Raw genomic sequence first — 19,411 nt, 5'->3', positions numbered from 1 at the left:
GCAGCTGGATGTCACCAGGGGGAGCTTTCATGCCAAAAATACCATTGACTTCATAGTAACTCAGATTCCTTGGGGATTGCAAGGAGATTGAAAGCTGAATCTACATAATTTCTCATCATTCCTGAAAGAAAAGGAAAAACCTGCTGCCTCCCTTTAACCCTGGAGATGGTTACCCTGTGGGTGCTCTCTGGTGTTCTGGGATACAGGCAACCACTTGCTCTGACGCTTACCGTCGTTCAGCCCCTCTCTTCAGTGATGTTTCCCTGCCTCCAGTTTTCACTGCTTTCCATTTAACTGGCCTCATCTTTCTTGAGTCTAATGCCTCAGTCCCTGCTAACCAGGTAGATGGGCACGGGTTTTCTGCGCATTACCAGTTGCTCTCCAGGGACAAGTGCAACCATTGTGTGCTATGCGTCCCTGTCACTTGGAAAGATACCACTGGAGGAAGTAGCCCACAAACCTGCACTATTTCCAGGGTTTACCAGACATATGTTTACATATACTTCTTGATGTGTGCACAATGTGTGCAGTAAAGGTGCACCTTGAGCTGGAAGAATCACAGCAAACATTTTAGGTTTGTGGGTTTTTGCTTATGAGCAGTCATTAGATCCCACAATTCCCTTAAATGCATTCTTAAACATATTTACTTGGTAGATTGCTCAGAGCCTGCTGACGATCTCCTCTGGCTGTAAAAGGAATGGAATAACATGGAATAACACTATTCACAGGTTGGGTGAGCACTGAAAAGCTTGAAAAATCCTCCCAGTGTTTCAGGAGAAATTAGTGGCTACACCAGATGAGAGCTTTTTAAACAACATCCTTCTGGCCAGTGCAGCTCACAGGAAAATGAATTCCTTTTCAGATCTATATGCTTGCTGCATTGTATTTCCTGTGTTTTTCTGGTCACATTCACACACATAATTCATGTGAGTGTTCAGTCCTAGCTGTGGGCCTGAAAGGATGTGGTTGAAACCTTCAGGCTGCTTATGTTCTTGTCTCCATGCCAAAGCTTTGGTGGATGGTTCTGGGAACTCTGTGTTCTTGCTAAACTGGGCAATGTCGCATCCCAAGGGCTGAAGGAAGGGAGAAATTGTGGAGGGGAGGAGAACCACATGGCCTTCTTTAGAAAAATTTTGATTTTCAATAAATTCAGACTAATAGGCATGCACTTCAAAAGGGGGTGGAGGAGGAATCAAATAATAAGAAACCCAGACAACATCCCCACCACAAGAAACCCAACACAGATGGTCCCTAGGAACCAAAAGCAAGGTTTCTCTTAACCTAACCTCAGAAATAAGGACCACATTGCTCAGAGGCTGAGATGTCACAAAGCTAACATTGGACATTTACTCAGGTCAGAATGAAATCTGGCGGTAGAAAGCAAAATAACTAATGGTAAGCTGCTGCCCCTGGAAGAGCCACCTGTGAGCAGGACCCATACTCAAGGAAATCACTGCCTGTTTCAAACCTCCCAGGGCTGATCTCAGGAGAATTGAGTGCTGCTGGTGGAAGATCTGCGGATGGGCTGTGAACTTGCACCTGCTTACATGTGCTCATAAAGACCAGCACAGTTGATGGAGTCTTATCTGGAAGGCTGTGGAATGATTTTGCTGTAACAGGCTGATGGTACTGCTCAATGCATGGTGGTGTCATTCATGTTATACAGCTTCACTGTTAACCTTGGGCTTGCCTGTAGCTTGTCATGCTGTCTTTTGGCAGCTTTGCCTTTTGGGGGTGGAGATTTTTATAAATGAAATCTGACTTTGTGAAGAGGAAAAATTAACACACATAAAGGAACTGTAGAAAAACACAGATACAGATGCAGGGAAGGCTTTTTTTTTTTAAAGGGTAAATTAATTGAGACATGAGCCTGCATAGGATGGAGGCTTTTTAGACAAATATTACTTAGAGAGCTATCTGTACACACTGTACCAGAAGAGCCCAGGATAAATGAGCAAGTTCCCCCACTGTCTCCCCACATGCCAGATCCCCCGTCAGTGCTGTAAGAGGAGTATGCTCTCCCCAGCAGGGCTAATTAGTGGCACACAGCCGGGGATCGGTGAAGACCTGACAAATACTCTTGCCCCTGCTGTATGCACAATCCTGCAGCTCCTGTCCTGGAGCCCAGGAGATGTCAAACACTGAACAGGAGCAGCAACATATTATCTAGGTATTCATTACATCGTCTTGCTTAGGATCAAAGTCGGGATTTTAGATGTCTGATATGAAACAAATGGGCAATTATTATTTATTTCAATAGGACTTGCTGGATCAGTGTCTGCCATGTGGCTTGGTTGTTAACCTCCAGCATAGAACATACAGCTAAGCCAGGAAATAAGATACAGTGCCCTGCCAAATCACTGGCTTCATAAGAACCTTACATCTTCTCCTAAAAAATATTATCTTTTCTTCAAAAGCCATTTCGATTCAGAGCACAATGTTTCCAAAAATCTTTGGAATTTCACTATAAATATGTCTTAAGATATAAAATAACCAGAACAACACGTTGCCCTTCCTGGGCTTTCTACTTTATATTTTAAAATAAGTACTATGTCTCCCATGTTCTCTTTCTATAATATTTTATGTTGTTATCTCTTAAAAGGCTGACATTTTAATGTCATCTGTTACTGCTTAGAAGCAATTAATAATACTACGATGTTTACATGGCTCTATATTTAGTACAACTATGCTTAATAACAGTTTTCAAGTCATAAATGCTGTTTCACTGACATTTGTAAGGTTATCCTTCTATCATAAAAATAAAGCAATACTTTTTAATGATGCCAATTAAGCATTCATTGCATGAAGATTAGAAAGAGCTATCAGATATGTGGACTTCACGCTGAACTAAATGAAGTCAGTAGAAATACTCCCCTAGACTTTGGTCTGTGTTGGATCAGGCCCTGAAGCCACACATGGCAATTTAGAGACTGATATCAGTGCACAGCACAACCTTTTCTTTTTCAGATGGCAGGTAATAATGGTAGATGACAAGTTATAACACAAACATCCCAGTTTTGCTGTAGAACAGATGTCAAGCTTAGTCTCCACTAAGCACCTTGGTCTCTCTAAAGGTACTGTGGTATTTATTACAGCCAAGGCCAGAGCCATTTTGAAGCAGAAGTTGCCAGCTGTGTGAAATGAAACATATTCAAACCTGCCAGCAGCAAGAAATTAAATACAGACTACAGCAGTGTTTGCCAACTTTTTGGGCAGTAGCAGAGCACTGGCAGCCAACTGAACTTGAGATGGCAGCAATGTAATGTATCCCATTCACCAACCCAGTGATTCACTAATTAATTTAGCTCAATTTTTTCTAAATGGTATCTGCTGTCATCATACGACTGTACCAGCCTGAGGAAGGAGAAAGGAGGGTAGAGATGGAGGAAAAGAGACTCAGCACTGGAAGGTAACATCTTGGAAAATACCACCAGGAAATTTGTTCAAGGCTGTACTATTTAATTGGTGTGGTTGCATCAAGGTGCAGTCTGACTAAGGCGCTGGTAAGAATGGTATATAAATGAAGAGAAGAACTAGTCTTGAAACCAAACCTGCACCTTTCTTTACTGACCTATTTAGACAAAGTGAAAAACCATAATGATACAAGATTGCAGCATGAATTTTCCTTTCCCAGTGCTTCAGGGGGTACAGGCAGTCACGGGACTTCCACCCATGAAACTAGATGCACTGATGGCACTCAGTCAACCACAAAACATGAACAAGAGCAGTGTACATGAATAATGAGCTTTGCTTTCTGTTACCCAAGAAACAACATACTGAGACAGGTCTTCTGCCTAAAAGGAAGGTATTGAAGAATGGATATCACCGGGCTAAAGAAAGGATACTCGGCTCCAGGCACACCACAGCTCTGCTAAGGGATTAGAGAAGGGCTTGGCCCCCACCTCTGGGATTGCTTCAGCTACTGCATGGTGCCTGCCTTTGTGGAGCAGTCCTCCCAGTATTTATCACAGCCATTTAATCCACTGGAAAAGCAAGGAGATCTTGCACATACATATTCAGGACTGAGAGGATAACTGAAAACCGTCTTCTTCCCTTGTTCTGACCTCTTGGTTCATATGCAGCACAACCATGTAAAAAACCAGATCATCACTGGAGAGATTAGTAAAATGTAGTGTCCAAAGAGCCAAAGAGACTTACCCACATCAGGAAAGTCTGGCTGAGCACTAGCTTAGTCTGTCAACCCAGGACTGATGTTCAGAAAACCGTGTAAGATGTATTATATTGTGTCTAATACTAATTTCCTGAAAAATAAACTTAAGCCAGTATATGAAGCAGAACTCACACAAAGAAATCACATTTTTCTTTCTAGTATAATATGATGTAAACACTGATGTGTTTAGTTAACGCTAGAAACTCTTCACAGAGGTCACCATATAAAAGGGCAGTCTGTAAAATGATACTAGTTTCTCTAGTCCCCGCTTAAGACTTACAAACCTCATTCCTCTGCCACTTGAGGTAAATTTAGCCTGAGATTTTTGTTCCGTGATGATTCTTGTGGGCTCCAAACTCAGTGCTTACCACACTAACAGTAATCCTTTATGTCTCCAGACTCTATGCGTGTTCCTTGTTAACCTTCAGTCACAAAGTAATGAGATGCATCAGACATCGCCAAGCTGGCCTAAGGGGTTACAAATTTGGATGAGGGCCACATACTGTACTAATTGCTTCTAATAAATCACATATTTCAAGAGGGACATCATGATTTTAATCATTTATTCTGCATGTTGTTTCCTTTGGAGAGAAAAACAAGCAGGCACTAAACAAGCTGAGCATCTGAAATTCATGGCAGAAGCTAGAAAGAGCTCATTTAATATCAACCATCATTGTAAATACTAGAATTATGCATGTATCAAATCCCTAGGCCTGAACACTTCGGGAACAGCCAGTGAGTCCTGGTTGTTTTAATGAGTCAAACCCAAATGATGTCTTTGAATGTTCCTTAGATTTACGACGACTCAGATTTAATCCTATTTCAAATGTTGTAGCTTGGGCCTAGCTCAAGAAAAAGTCTTTGTCTCTATGCAAACAAAAATACATTAAGAGGGGAATTTCAGAAATGTATTTCCCAAAAGGTTGAGAGGGAAAAGAGTCAAATGTACCTTTTGCCTCTGTGGGGAAAGAGTGTAATTATGAATTGATGGCAGCTAATCGCAAAGGTGGTCCAGTGAACCAGAAAGCTGTAAGAACTGTCTTTAAAGCCCGCTGAAATTAGTAGGATCTTGATGTTGGTCTAACTATCCTCCTGCAGGGTGAACAAGGGTGAGTGAAGGTTTCCTATTTCCCTGACCTCTAGCACACCCATTCCAGTAGACTCACTGTTAGTGAAACCCTCAAACCACCTGGGAATGTGCACTTCCTTCACAAGGGGAGACCTTGATGGTATTTAAATAGCTGCTAGTATTAATAGCAATAGCTGGTAGCTAATGTGGAGATTTGGGAGCTCTAGGGAGCAATGCAGGTTTGGAAACAGCTCAGGCTGTCTTCTCTTTGTAAACCTTGCTTCCGGTCACTTCAGTCTGCATTTCCTTTCAAGGATGAGCTGGGATACCGAACAGAACATAACTATCTAGGTAAACGGAAACCTGCCTCAGTACAAAGTATGCCTTGGGATGGAAAGTTGTAGTTGTAACTCAAATGTGCTTTTTTGATTTTCAAGTAGTAATGCCAAGAAAGCACAATTAGCTGCAGTAAGTGCCATCTGCTTCTGCCTTAGCAGTCTAAGCTGCCTTCCACTTGGTCCCTTTCTACCTAGGAGGTTTATCATCCCGTTTTAAACTTCTATGGTGAGTGTGAGGGGAAAAGGGTGAGAATCCAGGAAGACTTTCAGGGACTTCTCTAACCCACAGACCAGAATAATAAAGATACTTATAAAGATGCTATTTGTCAATGGATGCATGGATGGATATATGTATGTATGTATATTTGTGCTGAAACAGTTGAATGTCTACTTTGATACAGAGGAAAATGACCACAGAATTCTTCTTGGTTTTGTAATGCAGAATAAGAAGCAGAATAGTAAATAGGAGAAGCAGGCCTTAGCAATGAGAATTGACTGGTAAAGATTGCCAAGGCTGTCCTTGGTAAAACTGGTGACTTTTCCAATTGAGCAACCTTTCTCTGTTCGTTTTTGGGATTTTGTTGTTGTTGTTGTTGTTGGTTGGTTGTTTTTTTGGTTTGTTTTTCTTTTTGTGTGTGTGTGGAGTTTTTTGGGGGGCAGTTATTTTGGGGTGGGTTGTTTGGTTTTGGCTCTTTTCTGGGGTTTTTGGTTGGTTGGTTTTGAGTTTTTTCTTTTTATAGGAGGTTCAAGCCAACTTCTGCACATGTGGAAGAGAAGCTTAAAATGAAAAGAAGTGATGGAGATTCAAGATTAGCATATTAGAGCATTGGAAGTTATAGAAGAATGAGAGAATTTGAAGTTCACACACAAAAGCCCTAAAGTAACAGAAGAAAAAACTGACACAAACAGGGAACATAAAGGTGGTGAATCCTCAGTTAAAGAGTGGTGCTATACTTAGAAACAAATATGACGAGTGGTAAATCACAACATATTGAAAATATGATGAATTAATTTGGTGCAGTCTTCAGATACTGACATTTGCCAACATTGCATGCTACATAAAAGCATGGAACAAACAGGGTTAGAAAAATAAGTATTTTTGAAAGCAAAATGGAAAACCTTTTTGACATCCATTAGGTTTGGTAATATAATACTAACAAGAACACTGCACTGAGCTGTTATCTGGTTCACTGTCTGATTCACTCTCCAGACTACCACTCAAATCAATAGCTCTCACATCGATTTTTCCAGCATGCTGTATTCCAGTAAAAAGAGCAATGCTCTGAGATGAGTCAGCTGTTTGCTCCATCTGTAGAGACTCTGGTGCATTTTTGTTTAGGAAAATAAAAGCAGGAGCCTTTTATTTACTGCTATACATTTGTATGCACAAATATATAGCAGCAAGAATCTGCCTGTTGCACCATAACATGACACTGGCTCTGCAGACACACAGGTTTGCTACAGCAGCTACAGACCTGCCTTGAGTTAGAGCAAGCCATTGTAAGGATGGAATGAAAATATTTTGGGGCAATCTTAGACAATGTTATCTTTCAGTTTAGGTGACTGCTATGGCAAAAGGGAAAAATATGCTCACATTTAACTAAGAAGCTGACCTGCATATATTTACCATGATATGAAAACTTTGGCAGTACTGAATTGTCATTTATTTCATATATTTTCATGTATTTGCATATTCCATATAACATTACTGTAGCCCTAGTACTGTGAATAGTCATCATTATTATCTGATGTTGTTTTTACTCCATTTAGCTGTGTTAATTTCCTATTTTGTTTGTAATCACAACATGCAGGTCCATTTACTCTTGCAGTCTCTCCCTTGCCTAGCCATGAATTCATGAAACCAGCAACCTTTTTCTCGTACAGCTTTGTAAGTATTTCATGGAACTTCCAAGAAGTACAGCAAAAATGTTTTCAATTCAAGGAAGAAATAATAACCTCAAGAGCTATTGGAGACAGGCTGAAACATCACTTTCCCCATAGTTTCTCTTGACCACCTTTCTGCTGCAGGCATAGAGCAATCAAGCGCCATGGTCCCTCATCTCCCTCACAGCTCTCCCCACACAGCTGCTGTCTCGGCTTCCAGGCTCTGCACCTGCCTGTGAGCTTGGCTTATTTCTGGGAAATTCGAGTTAACAGCAGCTAAGAACTACTAAAATGGCAGAGTAATTAACAAATGAAAATGTTTGACCCTCTTTTCTACTATGAGCTCTGTTTTATGGAGATTTATTATCTCCATCTTTGAATGTAAGTTACTGGATTACAGTCTATCCCACCTTCCATTAACAACAGCCCTGGAGAATATGGGGCAGCCAAAGGGGCATAAAAAAGAGAGATTCAGCATCCAGAGTTGCATTCTTTAACTGCATGTTGAATACCATATTGTGATTATGCTGAGGGATAAACAGCCCACAAGAAATAAACATATGCAATAGTGTGCGATTATGAAGCCTGTTATTCTGAAGATACTGCTGGATGTCAGTATCTTCAACTGCTATAAAACTAGAATAATTTAAATCTTTACAGAAACCCTATCTCTCAGCAATGCAATACACAAATGGCATTGTGTATTTTACATTTTTGCATACTTGTCTCCTAGTGTCTTAGTGTAAACAAAATAAAATTCATGTTTTCGTAACAGTGAAGAGGAAGGAATAATGACTTTAATACTTCAAGTAATTTTTAAATAAAAAGGATAGTGTTTATGACAGTTATGGTATGGGAAATCTGGAGCGATCCAGCCTGCTTACAGGAAGGGTTATCAACTTCCAGGTGTTCACCTCTGTATATAGGAATACTGAGTAGTTTAGGGTGTTAAAGTATTGAGGAGAGGCATTTTGTGCTCTGCTTTGTTCTGCTTACAAGATATTTCCTCCTAGTTGTGATCTATATTTAATTACATACTTTCCTACCCTTCCCTGGGAATTAAATTGATGTAGAAGCAAGCTATGCCAGGTGCTTCCCAACGTCTCAGCAGGGTATTAAAGGTAACACTGAGTAGGCTGCAGTTTACAGAGGAGATATAAGGACGTTCTTTACACTTCATTTGCACAATGTTTAGTTTAGGCTTATACAACAAAATAATACAGCAGTGAAACCAATAGGCATTGTTGCTACCCATGCAAAGCTTCTTCCTTCCACGAATTATTACAATTGTCTGTAATAAGATTATGTCTAATATTGAGTACTCAAACTTTAGCCCATTTTGACAAACAGATAATAAATCTTGTGCAACACCTGAATGGTTTTTTAACTGTTGCTAAGATAAGTACTGGAGACATGAAGCTACAGAATGAGATACACAGAACTGGCTGATGCAGTAAATTACCTAATGATAACGGCAGTATTTGACAATACAAATCAGATACGCTGCCTTTTTTGCCAGGTAATAAATTCTGTTAAGCAGAAGGAATGGAAACTGAGGATATTCGTTATCTATCAAGAGACACCTGGCAGGATAGCCTTTGGTCTGCAGCCTCAAAAGAATCCTGAACTGAGAATTGTCAGTCGGAAGTGCTGGTGAATCACTAGAGATCTTGCTTCACTGCAAGCGCCATCAAGTCAAACTCTCTTCAGAGTCATTTGAACCTTGCTAAAATTAGCTGTTCTGATCCCAGCTAATATTCCTGCTGCTTTTACATTCATTCCTGAAAAGCATGTAAGCCCTTTAAATGTTTATCGGAATTTCGCATTTCTCCTTATCTTCATGAGAAAGGCTGGCTTCACATTTCCTATGATCAGATACCCAGGCCACAGTATTGGCTATTCTCCTTTTCACAGCTGCCTAGAAAGGGAAGCAGAGTATATGGCAGTGGTTTGAATAAGAAACAGAGAGCTGTATGGGACCTGCATTGGTAAAACTCACATATTCAAGGAGTTCTCTTCAAAGTTTAGCTTTGAATTATTGGTTACATCAAATTAATAAAAGTATCAAGATTGCAAAAAGAAGCTTCAGAAATAAATAATCAAACTGCCACTGCTGCAAGATTCTGTGGTGAGGGTAAATGGATGGTCAGTATCAGGCAGATGGTCAACTCCAGATAGTCGCTTCAAAGCATCAAAACAGCAATCGCAGAGCATGAACCTGTCAAGGCTGTGCTGCTCCCTTTGTGAGAGAACACACAGAGCCACGGCTCAAGAGACAGAGACAGTACCTGCACAGTACCTTTGAGGGCAGGTGGGGTGAAGACGCTCTGCTTCCTTTGCTTGGGAGAGGCACTCTGGGACTGGGGAAGGACAAAACACAGAGAGAGGCAGTAAGAGATGGGCACGGGGAGAGTTTTATGTTCATGGCAGCTCTGGGTCTTTCAGAGGGTGCATGAGCCAATCTGAGAACTTACTAAGAAAATCATATTGCATAAATTGATGTCAGCTCCCAGGCTTTCATGATTTCCATTAGATAGGCAAAATATGTGTTTAATGGGCAACCTTTGTGGCTCCAGGCAAAACAGATACAATAGTACTGAAACTTACCCTTCACTCTTAAAAAATATATCATTAAGCATGAAATTAAGGTAGAGAGTGATTTTAACAGGCAAATAAACTTTTACATATATTAACATATTTTCAAATATACATTAACAAATATTCCAATTAAATATGCTGTAATGAACGATTATATGTATAGGTAAGGTAGTATTGAAATTAACATGTAAATTTTTACATAAATAAATGGACAATCTCTCCCCTATACTTTTCCAATGTTTTCTATTACTCCTTAAATAATAGTTTCAGCAACCTATCACTCAGTGTCCAAGTAGACCTATTTAAGTGGCATATTCAGACATGGTTAAACTTTTTCTTGCCTCAAAATCACACCTATGCACGAAAGATAAATTATTCCAAAATAATGGTATTAAAATTAAACATATGGTAATAGCAGTATAATTATATCAATATATAGTTAGCAAAAATTAACTGGAATACATTCCAGTGCTAAGGCAGAGCAACTTTTGCAAAACGAAAGCAGTTAAATTGGTGTCTAATATTATACCAATTTAACTGCTTTTTCTAAGATAAAGGTTAAAAAAAGGCTGTGTGTGAGCAAATTTAGTTTTTTGTCATATAACCAATTCCTACTTGTATTTGGTCATAATGATGTTGCCTTTTCCCAAATATTTGCTAAAAATTCCCTTTTCCCTGGGTACTTTGGCTGGTATATAGTCTGTGAATTTAAATTAGATCTATTTCTTCAAGGAACATTTGAGACAGCTCTTAAGAAAACCACTTTCACAGAAGTGGCCGATACTGTTGCCTTATCTTATCACAATGGATGGAACCATAAGATTTATAAATAAAATATTGTCTTCTTTTGAAAGAGAAAACTATTTATAAACACTGTGGGATAGTTTGTTGATCCTAGACCCAGTAAATCTTTATAAGTCTGTACTGGAGTCCAAATTTGAACCAATCAATACCTCCTACTGCTATGTAAAGGTCTGCCTGCTTCTCTGAGCACCGGGTGAAGGAGAAAGAGATCAGGTAATTGCAGGAACTATGTAAGGGGAGGTTAGAAAATGAGATCAGAGGAGCTGACTTTTAACTCATCTGCAAGCAACATCAATGCACTTCCTGCTGCAGGCTTGGCAAATGATGGGAAGAGAAGAGAGGAATTTGCAAGGCTTTTGTTGACCAGCAGTGATCTGCAGATCCAAAGCAATGCTGGATAAGGTGAGCTGACGGGTCACCTTGAGGCAAGTTTACTGTGATTTTCCAGGGCATGGAAGCAAGGCAGAAGGGAAATTTGCCTTTCCTAGTTCCTTGCTACAGGGAGAAGAGGAAGCCAGCCAAGCTGAGACACAACACAGCTTTACACAGCCCTAGTTTGAAAGTGATGGCTCCTAAAAGGCTGTGTTACTAAAGATGGTGTGACAATGCAAATGAAAACATTAACAAGGATAAATCAGTGAGTTTAAAAGGGGTTTTTAGCCATGGACCTATTATAACAGTAAATATGTTCAAATAAAAATACCCACAACATCACTTACCTCTGCCTGTGAGATATTTGTTCTTTTCTCATCTTTTTCTAGTGGAAGAAAAGACATGAAAAGAGAAAAGTTAGTACAAAAGGGTTTCTCAACACTTACCCTTGGGACTTTGCCCTGAACCTTACAGAACTATTGTAAATAATAAAATACTCCTTTGATTTACAGCTTTTCTTTCTGTTTTGTCTGTCTCAGAAAACCAGAGGCTCTGATTAGCATTTAGACATAAGCACTGTGTCTAAAGCACTTAACTCCCATTTTTTGTCTTCGAATTACAGCAAGCAATGGAGTGCCTCTATCAGCAGGTCCTTTGGCCAGGCTCTCAGCAGGGGTCTGTGCTCCCTGGTGGCCGTGGGCATATGTTTTGCCCCTGTTTTGTCCAGGGACTGTGCTTTCTTTGATGATCAGAAAAGACTTGGTTGCCAAATAGTGTGCAAGAAGCTTACAATCATCTCTACTGGACTCAAATAATAAGAAGAATTTAATCTCAGTTATTAGCATACCAATACTGGTAGTAAAGAGTGCCTTACAGTAATATGTAAAATTAGCAAACTGAAGCTTAACAAAGACTAATCAATCACCTTAAAAATTTCATAACATTACTGGATTGAAATTTTTCCTGAAACTCCTTACTTTTCTTCCCTTAATTTGCTTTGGGCTATAGGCATGGCAGAAATTTCTAATTAAAATGTCTCTGAGAACATGTCTTAACAACAAAGTAAAATCATATGTAACAGAGGAGGGTCAAAGATCTTTCTAACCATTGCACTTAACCAGTTTTTGCATGAGATTCACTTATTTTTCTGTTGTTGTCTTGGTGTAGTTAGTGGCCAGAAGGTGTCTGTTTTATAATGACGATGTCCCAAACACTTGATAAAGATCATGTAAGATCTTTGATACACAGTAGTTTAGAGCTCTAAAAGAAGATGCCTTTAAACACAGAGACGTCAATCTCTCACTATACCAGCACCCCTTCTGAAATTTCCCACTTGCAGATATCTCTGTGCAATTTCCACTGAGGTGTGGCAGATCTGCAAATGTAAGTCTGAGGGAAGAATTAGGTCTAGACAATAGAATTTTATCTAACTTGTTCTCTAGATATTGGCTGCTTGTACTGTGCTGTGTGTGAAGGGATGAGTCAGTGCAGACAGACGGATTGCATTTTCTATTGTGTTTTTTACCATTGTACCTGTGCATCTTGCAAACATTAATTGACTTACTGATTTTTTTCAGTGTATATATTTCCCATTACCTTTATATGAAAGATGTTCAGAAGACTTATACTCAAAGTTTAAAGTGTAGCTGAAAACAGTGCTGGTTACTAAAGCATGGTCCCACAGATACAGAATTAGACAGGACAATCAGGAGGTGAGTTCCTGCCATTGACATTTGTATGAACTTTGGTAAGGTGACTAATCTCTTCCTTGACTACCCTACCTGTAAATAAGTACAGCAGTGGCTATTTAAATATAGCAGTGTCTATGCACCTTGTAAAGCACTCTGGGGTACGAAGTTAGGCTTGCTAAATGGATTATTACTTCTGTTCTTGTAATCTTTCTTACTAGTTATGTACCAAAGACACTCACACGGACTTCAGGGATTCAATACTGGATTGCTTTTAGCTCAGCATTTAGTTTGGAGGCTGAAATTTGAAAAAGTCAGGAACCTACAGCAGAGAACAATGAAAAGTGAGTTATGTCCCATTCCTTCCTGAAACTCCAAAATTGCCCAAATAAAAAATATGTTTTGTAGATCCAAGCTGACACTTGTGTAATGAACAAAAACTGCAATCAGAAGCCTTGTCAGACTTCAGGTCTTGTTCCTAAGGATGTGCGCAACTCCAACCCTTTTGACTTGCCCATTTAGTGTCCTTAGTGGGGTGACATTACACCTAACAGAACTGGAAAGCTTCCAGCCTTTCCTTTCAGGTAGCATCCCTCATATGACAGACAAGTTTTTGAACAAGAACTGGTGATGTATGAAGTTAGAGAAATCATTCGTATCCAAAGGGCAAATAGTGCCAGTGAATAGCATCAGACAACATGGAAAATTAAGAATGAATTACACTAAAAATCAGTTTTTCAAATCCAGTAAAGAGAGACTGGAAATAAACCTAGAGGAGCAAAAGAGACTAAGTCGAAGCAGCAGACAACAAGTGTTTCAAGTGAGTTGTGAGATGAAGTGAAGGGTAGAGCTGGTTGGAGATGCAGTTTGCTGAATAGTGCATTTTGATGTGCACTAATTTTTGAGGACAAAAAGACCATTGCATGCTTATTTTTGACAGGTATTTTGATGGATAAGACTCAATGGAGGGTACAGATTTTAAGGAGCAGTGACAAGGAACGGGAACAAGGGAAGCTGAGATTCCTGAGTGCCACAGACTGAGGCAGAGAGCAGAAAACAAACAAAAAATCTTTGTGTAGAGGAGGAAGAAAAGATGAAAGACAAGGGAGACATGGAAAGAAGATAGAAGTGCCTGTGTGTAGCTGAGGTAGTACTGAGAGATGGGGGTAATGATGTTGCAGCAGAAATAAAAGGGGGAATTTAGTGGTGACAGAGAGCAGAACTGGAGTGCAGTGTGGGCTGGAGTTCAGTCAAGAGGTCTCTGCCTGAGGAAATACTTAAAGCCATCCTGGTCTAACTGAAGGATGACATTAATAGTTGTGTGAACATTTTTTCTTAGGCGAAGAGTGTTTTTCCAGTGTAAATTATAACAATTTGAAAGCAGTCTAAATATATTAGTGAAAGCATGTGCAACAAAGTGTCCTTTTGTGAGTCAATACCTGTGGGAATTGATGTTCTCACTGCAACAGTTCTGGCATCAAGAGACTCCATGTAGAAAATCTCAGTGACAACAGAATTTACAATGAGAATGGAAGATATGAGGTAAGAAAGAACATCATCAATTAGGTACTGCAAATCGGACATGTCCACCTAAAGAAGTTTAAAAAACAATGCATTTCCCTCTCAGATCCATTGACAGTTATAAGCTGAACTCTTTGGGCATAAATCCCTCTTCAGAGGGGTCACAAAATAATCAGAAACTAAATAACAATTATCAGACTGTGATATCACTTGATTCACAGGAGAGAATGAAATCCCTGCTGTCTCAGCATCCTTTGGTTCCATTGACTAATGTGCAGTCAGGATTCTGCTCAGAAAAAAAGTCATAATTATACAGAATGAGAAATTTGCTTATCATGTTTTTAACTAGGTAATTAAATAAGAATGAATTCAAGTGATCAGCTACTTCTCTCTTACACGAAACAAAACCAAAGCTCTTAGTAGAAAAGAGCTACAGGTTTGTAGCTACAGAGTTCGGAAAAGAGCTACAGGTTCTCCCTACAGGTTTGCTGCCTTTTGGGGGCCAGGAGGGAAGAAGACTTTAGTGGTACTCTGTTTTCCTCCCTCACAGACCATAACATCGCTTGCGGAACACAATACAGCTGTATTATATTCCACATCTCAACACATACTTTTTTCCAGTGTAATTTATTTTTGGCTGCTCCAGTTAGCTGTCAGGAATCTAATTACTGAAGTAATTTCTTGACAGTTCTTGTGTTTTTCTTTTGAGGTTGTATAATAGAAATCATATGAAGAGCTGAGAACAGATTTGTACGTAACCGAGTGACTGGAAAGTCGAGGGATGTAAAAATAAGACTGGAGCTTTGTTTAGAGGTTTTTTACACCTGTGCTGAGGAAAAAGAAGTTGAGGACTTTCACCTCTGTTGTGTGAATAGTGTCTGAGGCTAATGTGAACATTACCTTTTGTAGACTGGAGTAGGACCTGGCAAAATAAACAGAGTTTCAGGCTTTAGTCAGTGTCCTCAGGAAGAGAAATCATCCATGTTCATCAATGAAAGCTTCAATCTAAAGGATATTTAGTCATCAGTCCGGATTTGCGCAGAGATTTTCTGAAATGAAGCCTTATTTCTTTAAGGAGAGGCACTTCTGAAGGTTCAGAGGCTGCACAGAGCCCTTTGCAGCATAGACATTTAAGTATTATTCTTTACTCATGACAAAATCTCCCCCAGTTGCAGGGAGACCTGCAAGATTTGGCCTTGCTTTATTGCTGAAATATGGAGGAAACATCAAGAGATTTGTCTCCCAAATGCTCTTGGTAGCAGAGCTGTTTTGAGTAATTATTAGCACATCCGCTCAGCCAAGCTGATATAATAAGCCTTGAAACCCCAAAGGTGTCATTATATGAGGTCAGAATGGAACCAAGTGGAAAGAGACTAGTCATGGCCAGGATGACAACCACTAGATGTTGCGAATTGCTTTTTCTGTGAATCTCTACTGTCGCACAAATGGCATGGCCATGCTGGGGGAAGCCTTGTGGTTGTTTTAGAGTAAGATCAAAATTCATCTGCCTCTTCTCCCACTGGATAATGTTAATGCACTTGTTGCAGCTATACAGGGCAAGAGGTGACCTATTTTAAAAGACTTGGCCTCTGATATCACCCATGAGCAGTGGACTCCTCCGGCAAAGGCTTATCTCATCCAGCTAAGTACCCTGCTTTCTTTCTTCTTGGCAAGAGCAAATAAAAGCCTTTTCTGTAGGGTTTCAGTCAGGCACTGGAGGAACAGAACAGGTCAGAGAGGCCGGCTTTTACACAAAGGGAACTCAGTAAGAGGGTGGTATAATTGTTGGAGAAAGCTTGTAGAGAGTCTGGAATTTTCCTTGGGAAAACAAAGCTGAGGAGTTTCAGATAAAAATCACAGGGGGCTGATAGGGCTTTGGATTTGGTTAGTTTTTGTCATAGTGTCTAAATTTTCACTTTAAAATTACAGATACAGTACTCTTAAATTGCTCAGGTAGTGGAGATAACCCATGAGCTGCATACCTAGAACAGCATTTAGTTAAAGAATGATTTTGGTTTAAACAAGAATGGTTTGAATCTGAAAGAAAGGAGCCTGAAGAGAGACTTTAAGAACATAGTGTCACTGTTAGTCTGGACCTTTTTCATAATCCTGCCCACCCCTGTATAAACAGTGTCACAGGAGACAGCAAAGTAGATGCATTTAGTGCAGGACACCCCAAACTAGAGAGAGAGACGAATCAGAGAATGCTGTTGGTATGGAATAGCTCAGCCAGTTTCATTTCATTAACTTTGATGAAATCTATCCATGGCCAAACAGTACTGTGTCCATGACCAAAGCTTTCTCTCTCAAAAATGTGAGAGAAATTAACCAGTTACTCACTTCTGATCAGTATGCTCAGTGGTGACACACATTTAGAAAAGGAAAACCATTTTCCTGGCTCCACTTAACCATCTCCTGTGATGAAGAAGAGGGTGGCTCTCTCCTCCTGCTGCAGCATTGCGGGATGCTTGTGTGCTTGTGCAGCAGGCGGCAGAGCTTGGCTCCCAGACTTGCTGTGTGCTTATTGTGCACCAAGACAGATCACCTGTTTCAAAACTTTACAGTTAAATAGCACAGACCCACACAATTTAAGGAACTAAGAAAAGAAGTGGATTATTTTCCAAATTTTCTGAAAAGTTGGTTTCAGTTATTTCACATTTTGATTTCTTCATCAGTAAAATAAGGATATTTTTTAAACTACCAGCTTGCCTTACTGGCGTTTGACCATCACTATTTGTATTTGCCATTGGCATTTTAAAACAAGCTCATTGAAATCTGATTTAGGAATTGACTGGCATAATGTTATTTGGTTTTCTCTGCTATCAAAACTACTTTTCTTTTCCTCCAGAAAAGTAAGATCAAACAATATTTAATGCTTTGCTCTTGCCAGAGTTCTAAGCACACATTGGCAGATCAGCTAGCTTCTCATTGCTTTCTATTAAACCACTGACATAAGAAAAGAAGTCCAAAAAGGCAAACATAAAAAATGCTTATGTAGTTAATTGCTTGAGTTTTGCTTGCTGGTTTTTATTTTCCTATATCTATCAATGCAAACTTGACTAGGGGTATAGCTGTAATTACATTTCGTTACAGAAGAAATATCCTGGTAAGCCCTCTTGTATGAATATATGTTTCTGAAAATCTTCACATTGCAGAAGCACCTCATTAAACTCCAGTATCCTGGCTGCTGAGGTAAACGCAGCTGGAAGGTCTGCTCTCTTCCTCGGTCAGGTGCTGAGAAGAGAGTGCATACACTGTGGTTCTGCTGCGTCTCACACACTAATCAGCATCTAAATTACTGTCTGGCCCTTTAGGGAACACTAATAACAAGATTTGTATAGGAAATATTAATAACAACTTAGGCAAAGAGGAATTTGCTATATATAAAAGCATTTGCATGCTTGTTCTGTTAGGTGTTTGCAGTTAAGGTATGTAGTATGGAAAAGGTCTCACATTACCCTGACAGCACCATCACCAAGAAGCCTCTGTCACTGTCTCACAGATAATAGGGTAGCTTTTCCCAGCGAGCTCCTGACTGTAACCAGCCCTTTGTAGCTGATAAAATGCCAGTTGATAAAATGCCACAGGCCGGATGAATCAGCTGCTTGGACACCTACAACTTTCTTTCCAGGTAAATTAACCCATTTATATTTACATAGCTCTGTATTTCCCACCTTCAATATTCAAGTAGCCATTTCTAGCACTGAGATTAGGGGCAGCAATCTCCTTTGTTAGATCAAATCTTTTTTAATGGTGCTCAAAGTCAACCTCTAAATGAAAAGAATGATCATCATCTTCCTCCCAGCACACACAACAGCATTTGACCCAAACAGCATCTATTTCTCTAAACATCATACAGACAGTACCTAAGGACTCACTTTCAACTGCACAGCTATAAGAATATGAAATAAAACCACCTTTCATAAAATACACAGATCAAAATATCTTTAAAAACATACATTCTGAGACTATAATCTGGTTTGGAAGAAACTGGAGACATTACAGACCTCAAATGTGAATCTAAATGTATTTGTTTATATCATACGAATCTCAGAAGGGAGTTACAGTGCCTGATTCACCACCTTGTTATTTCAGTTTCATGCCAGACTCATGCAAATCAGTCTACTTTCACTGGCATTAAACTACAATATAATAGTGATGAATCAGGTCTGCAGCCTTACCACAGAGCAGTCATGAATTATTACAAGCACAAAAAATCATCCCTCTCTTAAGCATTTTGTTTCCAACCTGTCATTCTTCATCCCTGTTAAATATACAACAAATTCTAAATAAGTCCCACAAATCAAATAATGCTTCTCAAAATATACACCGGAAGAGAATTCAAATTTAATTTTTTTCTCCTTTCTTATTAATAAGCACTGGGTTGTCCTGTCTGACTTCTTGGAGTTACACTTCCTCCAAGTAAGACCTCTGGTCTTCCAGCTACCGCAAGCTCTGTAAGGCATTTTCTGATACTGTCCTGGCTTTGAACGGTAGAACACAAAACAGGCTTAATGGAAAAGCCTGTCATGAAAAATTATTCCATGCAGAAGTTTCTTCTCCCCTTAGCACAGGAGGCCCGGTTCTGTAGGCCTGCTCTACAAGATGGCCAGGTGAGTGAGGAGCATGGAGCAGACCTTCCTGACAGTAACTCCTTCATCCATCATATGGGGACAATTACAGACTTGGCAGGTCTTCCCAGAGAAAGTAATCAACCAAGACAGAAATACACTAGAAATAAATATTGTTTGGGTAACTAATGTAAAGATTGACTTTAAGTCACAATATAAACAGTGGTAGGCTTGAAGTTGCTTTCTTCTAGTTGCTTTGTAAGCGGTACAAACTCCTCTTTGCTGAAGGAAATGGAGACACTTTCAAAGAACAACTTACTAAGTAAAAGGAGCCAGAAGGAGGTAAGTAAAAGTCTTTTTTCCCTTTGATCTCTCAGATGAGACATTTTCTGGAC

General features: G+C 39.6%; 1 protein-coding gene across 1 annotated transcript in view; it reads right to left on the bottom strand.

The window, feature by feature from the left end:
* The window catches only part of PPP1R1C (protein phosphatase 1 regulatory inhibitor subunit 1C), a gene marked incomplete at both ends in the record, with an annotated part of 53,825 nt that overhangs the window by 19,853 nt on the left and 14,561 nt on the right, over nucleotides 1–19,411 (bottom strand). The window contains 2 exon segments of the mRNA XM_080621751.1: nucleotides 9,762–9,822; nucleotides 11,584–11,621. Coding sequence (XP_080477877.1) covers nucleotides 9,762–9,822; nucleotides 11,584–11,621 — 99 coding nt within the window.

The sequence above is a fragment of the Psittacula echo genome, assembly GCF_963264785.1.
Source record: "Psittacula echo genome assembly, chromosome: 6".
NCBI classification, from domain to species: Eukaryota; Metazoa; Chordata; class Aves; order Psittaciformes; family Psittacidae; genus Psittacula; species Psittacula echo.
Note: the sequence above shows the minus strand (reverse complement) of the source record. Positions and strands in the feature narration are given on the sequence as shown.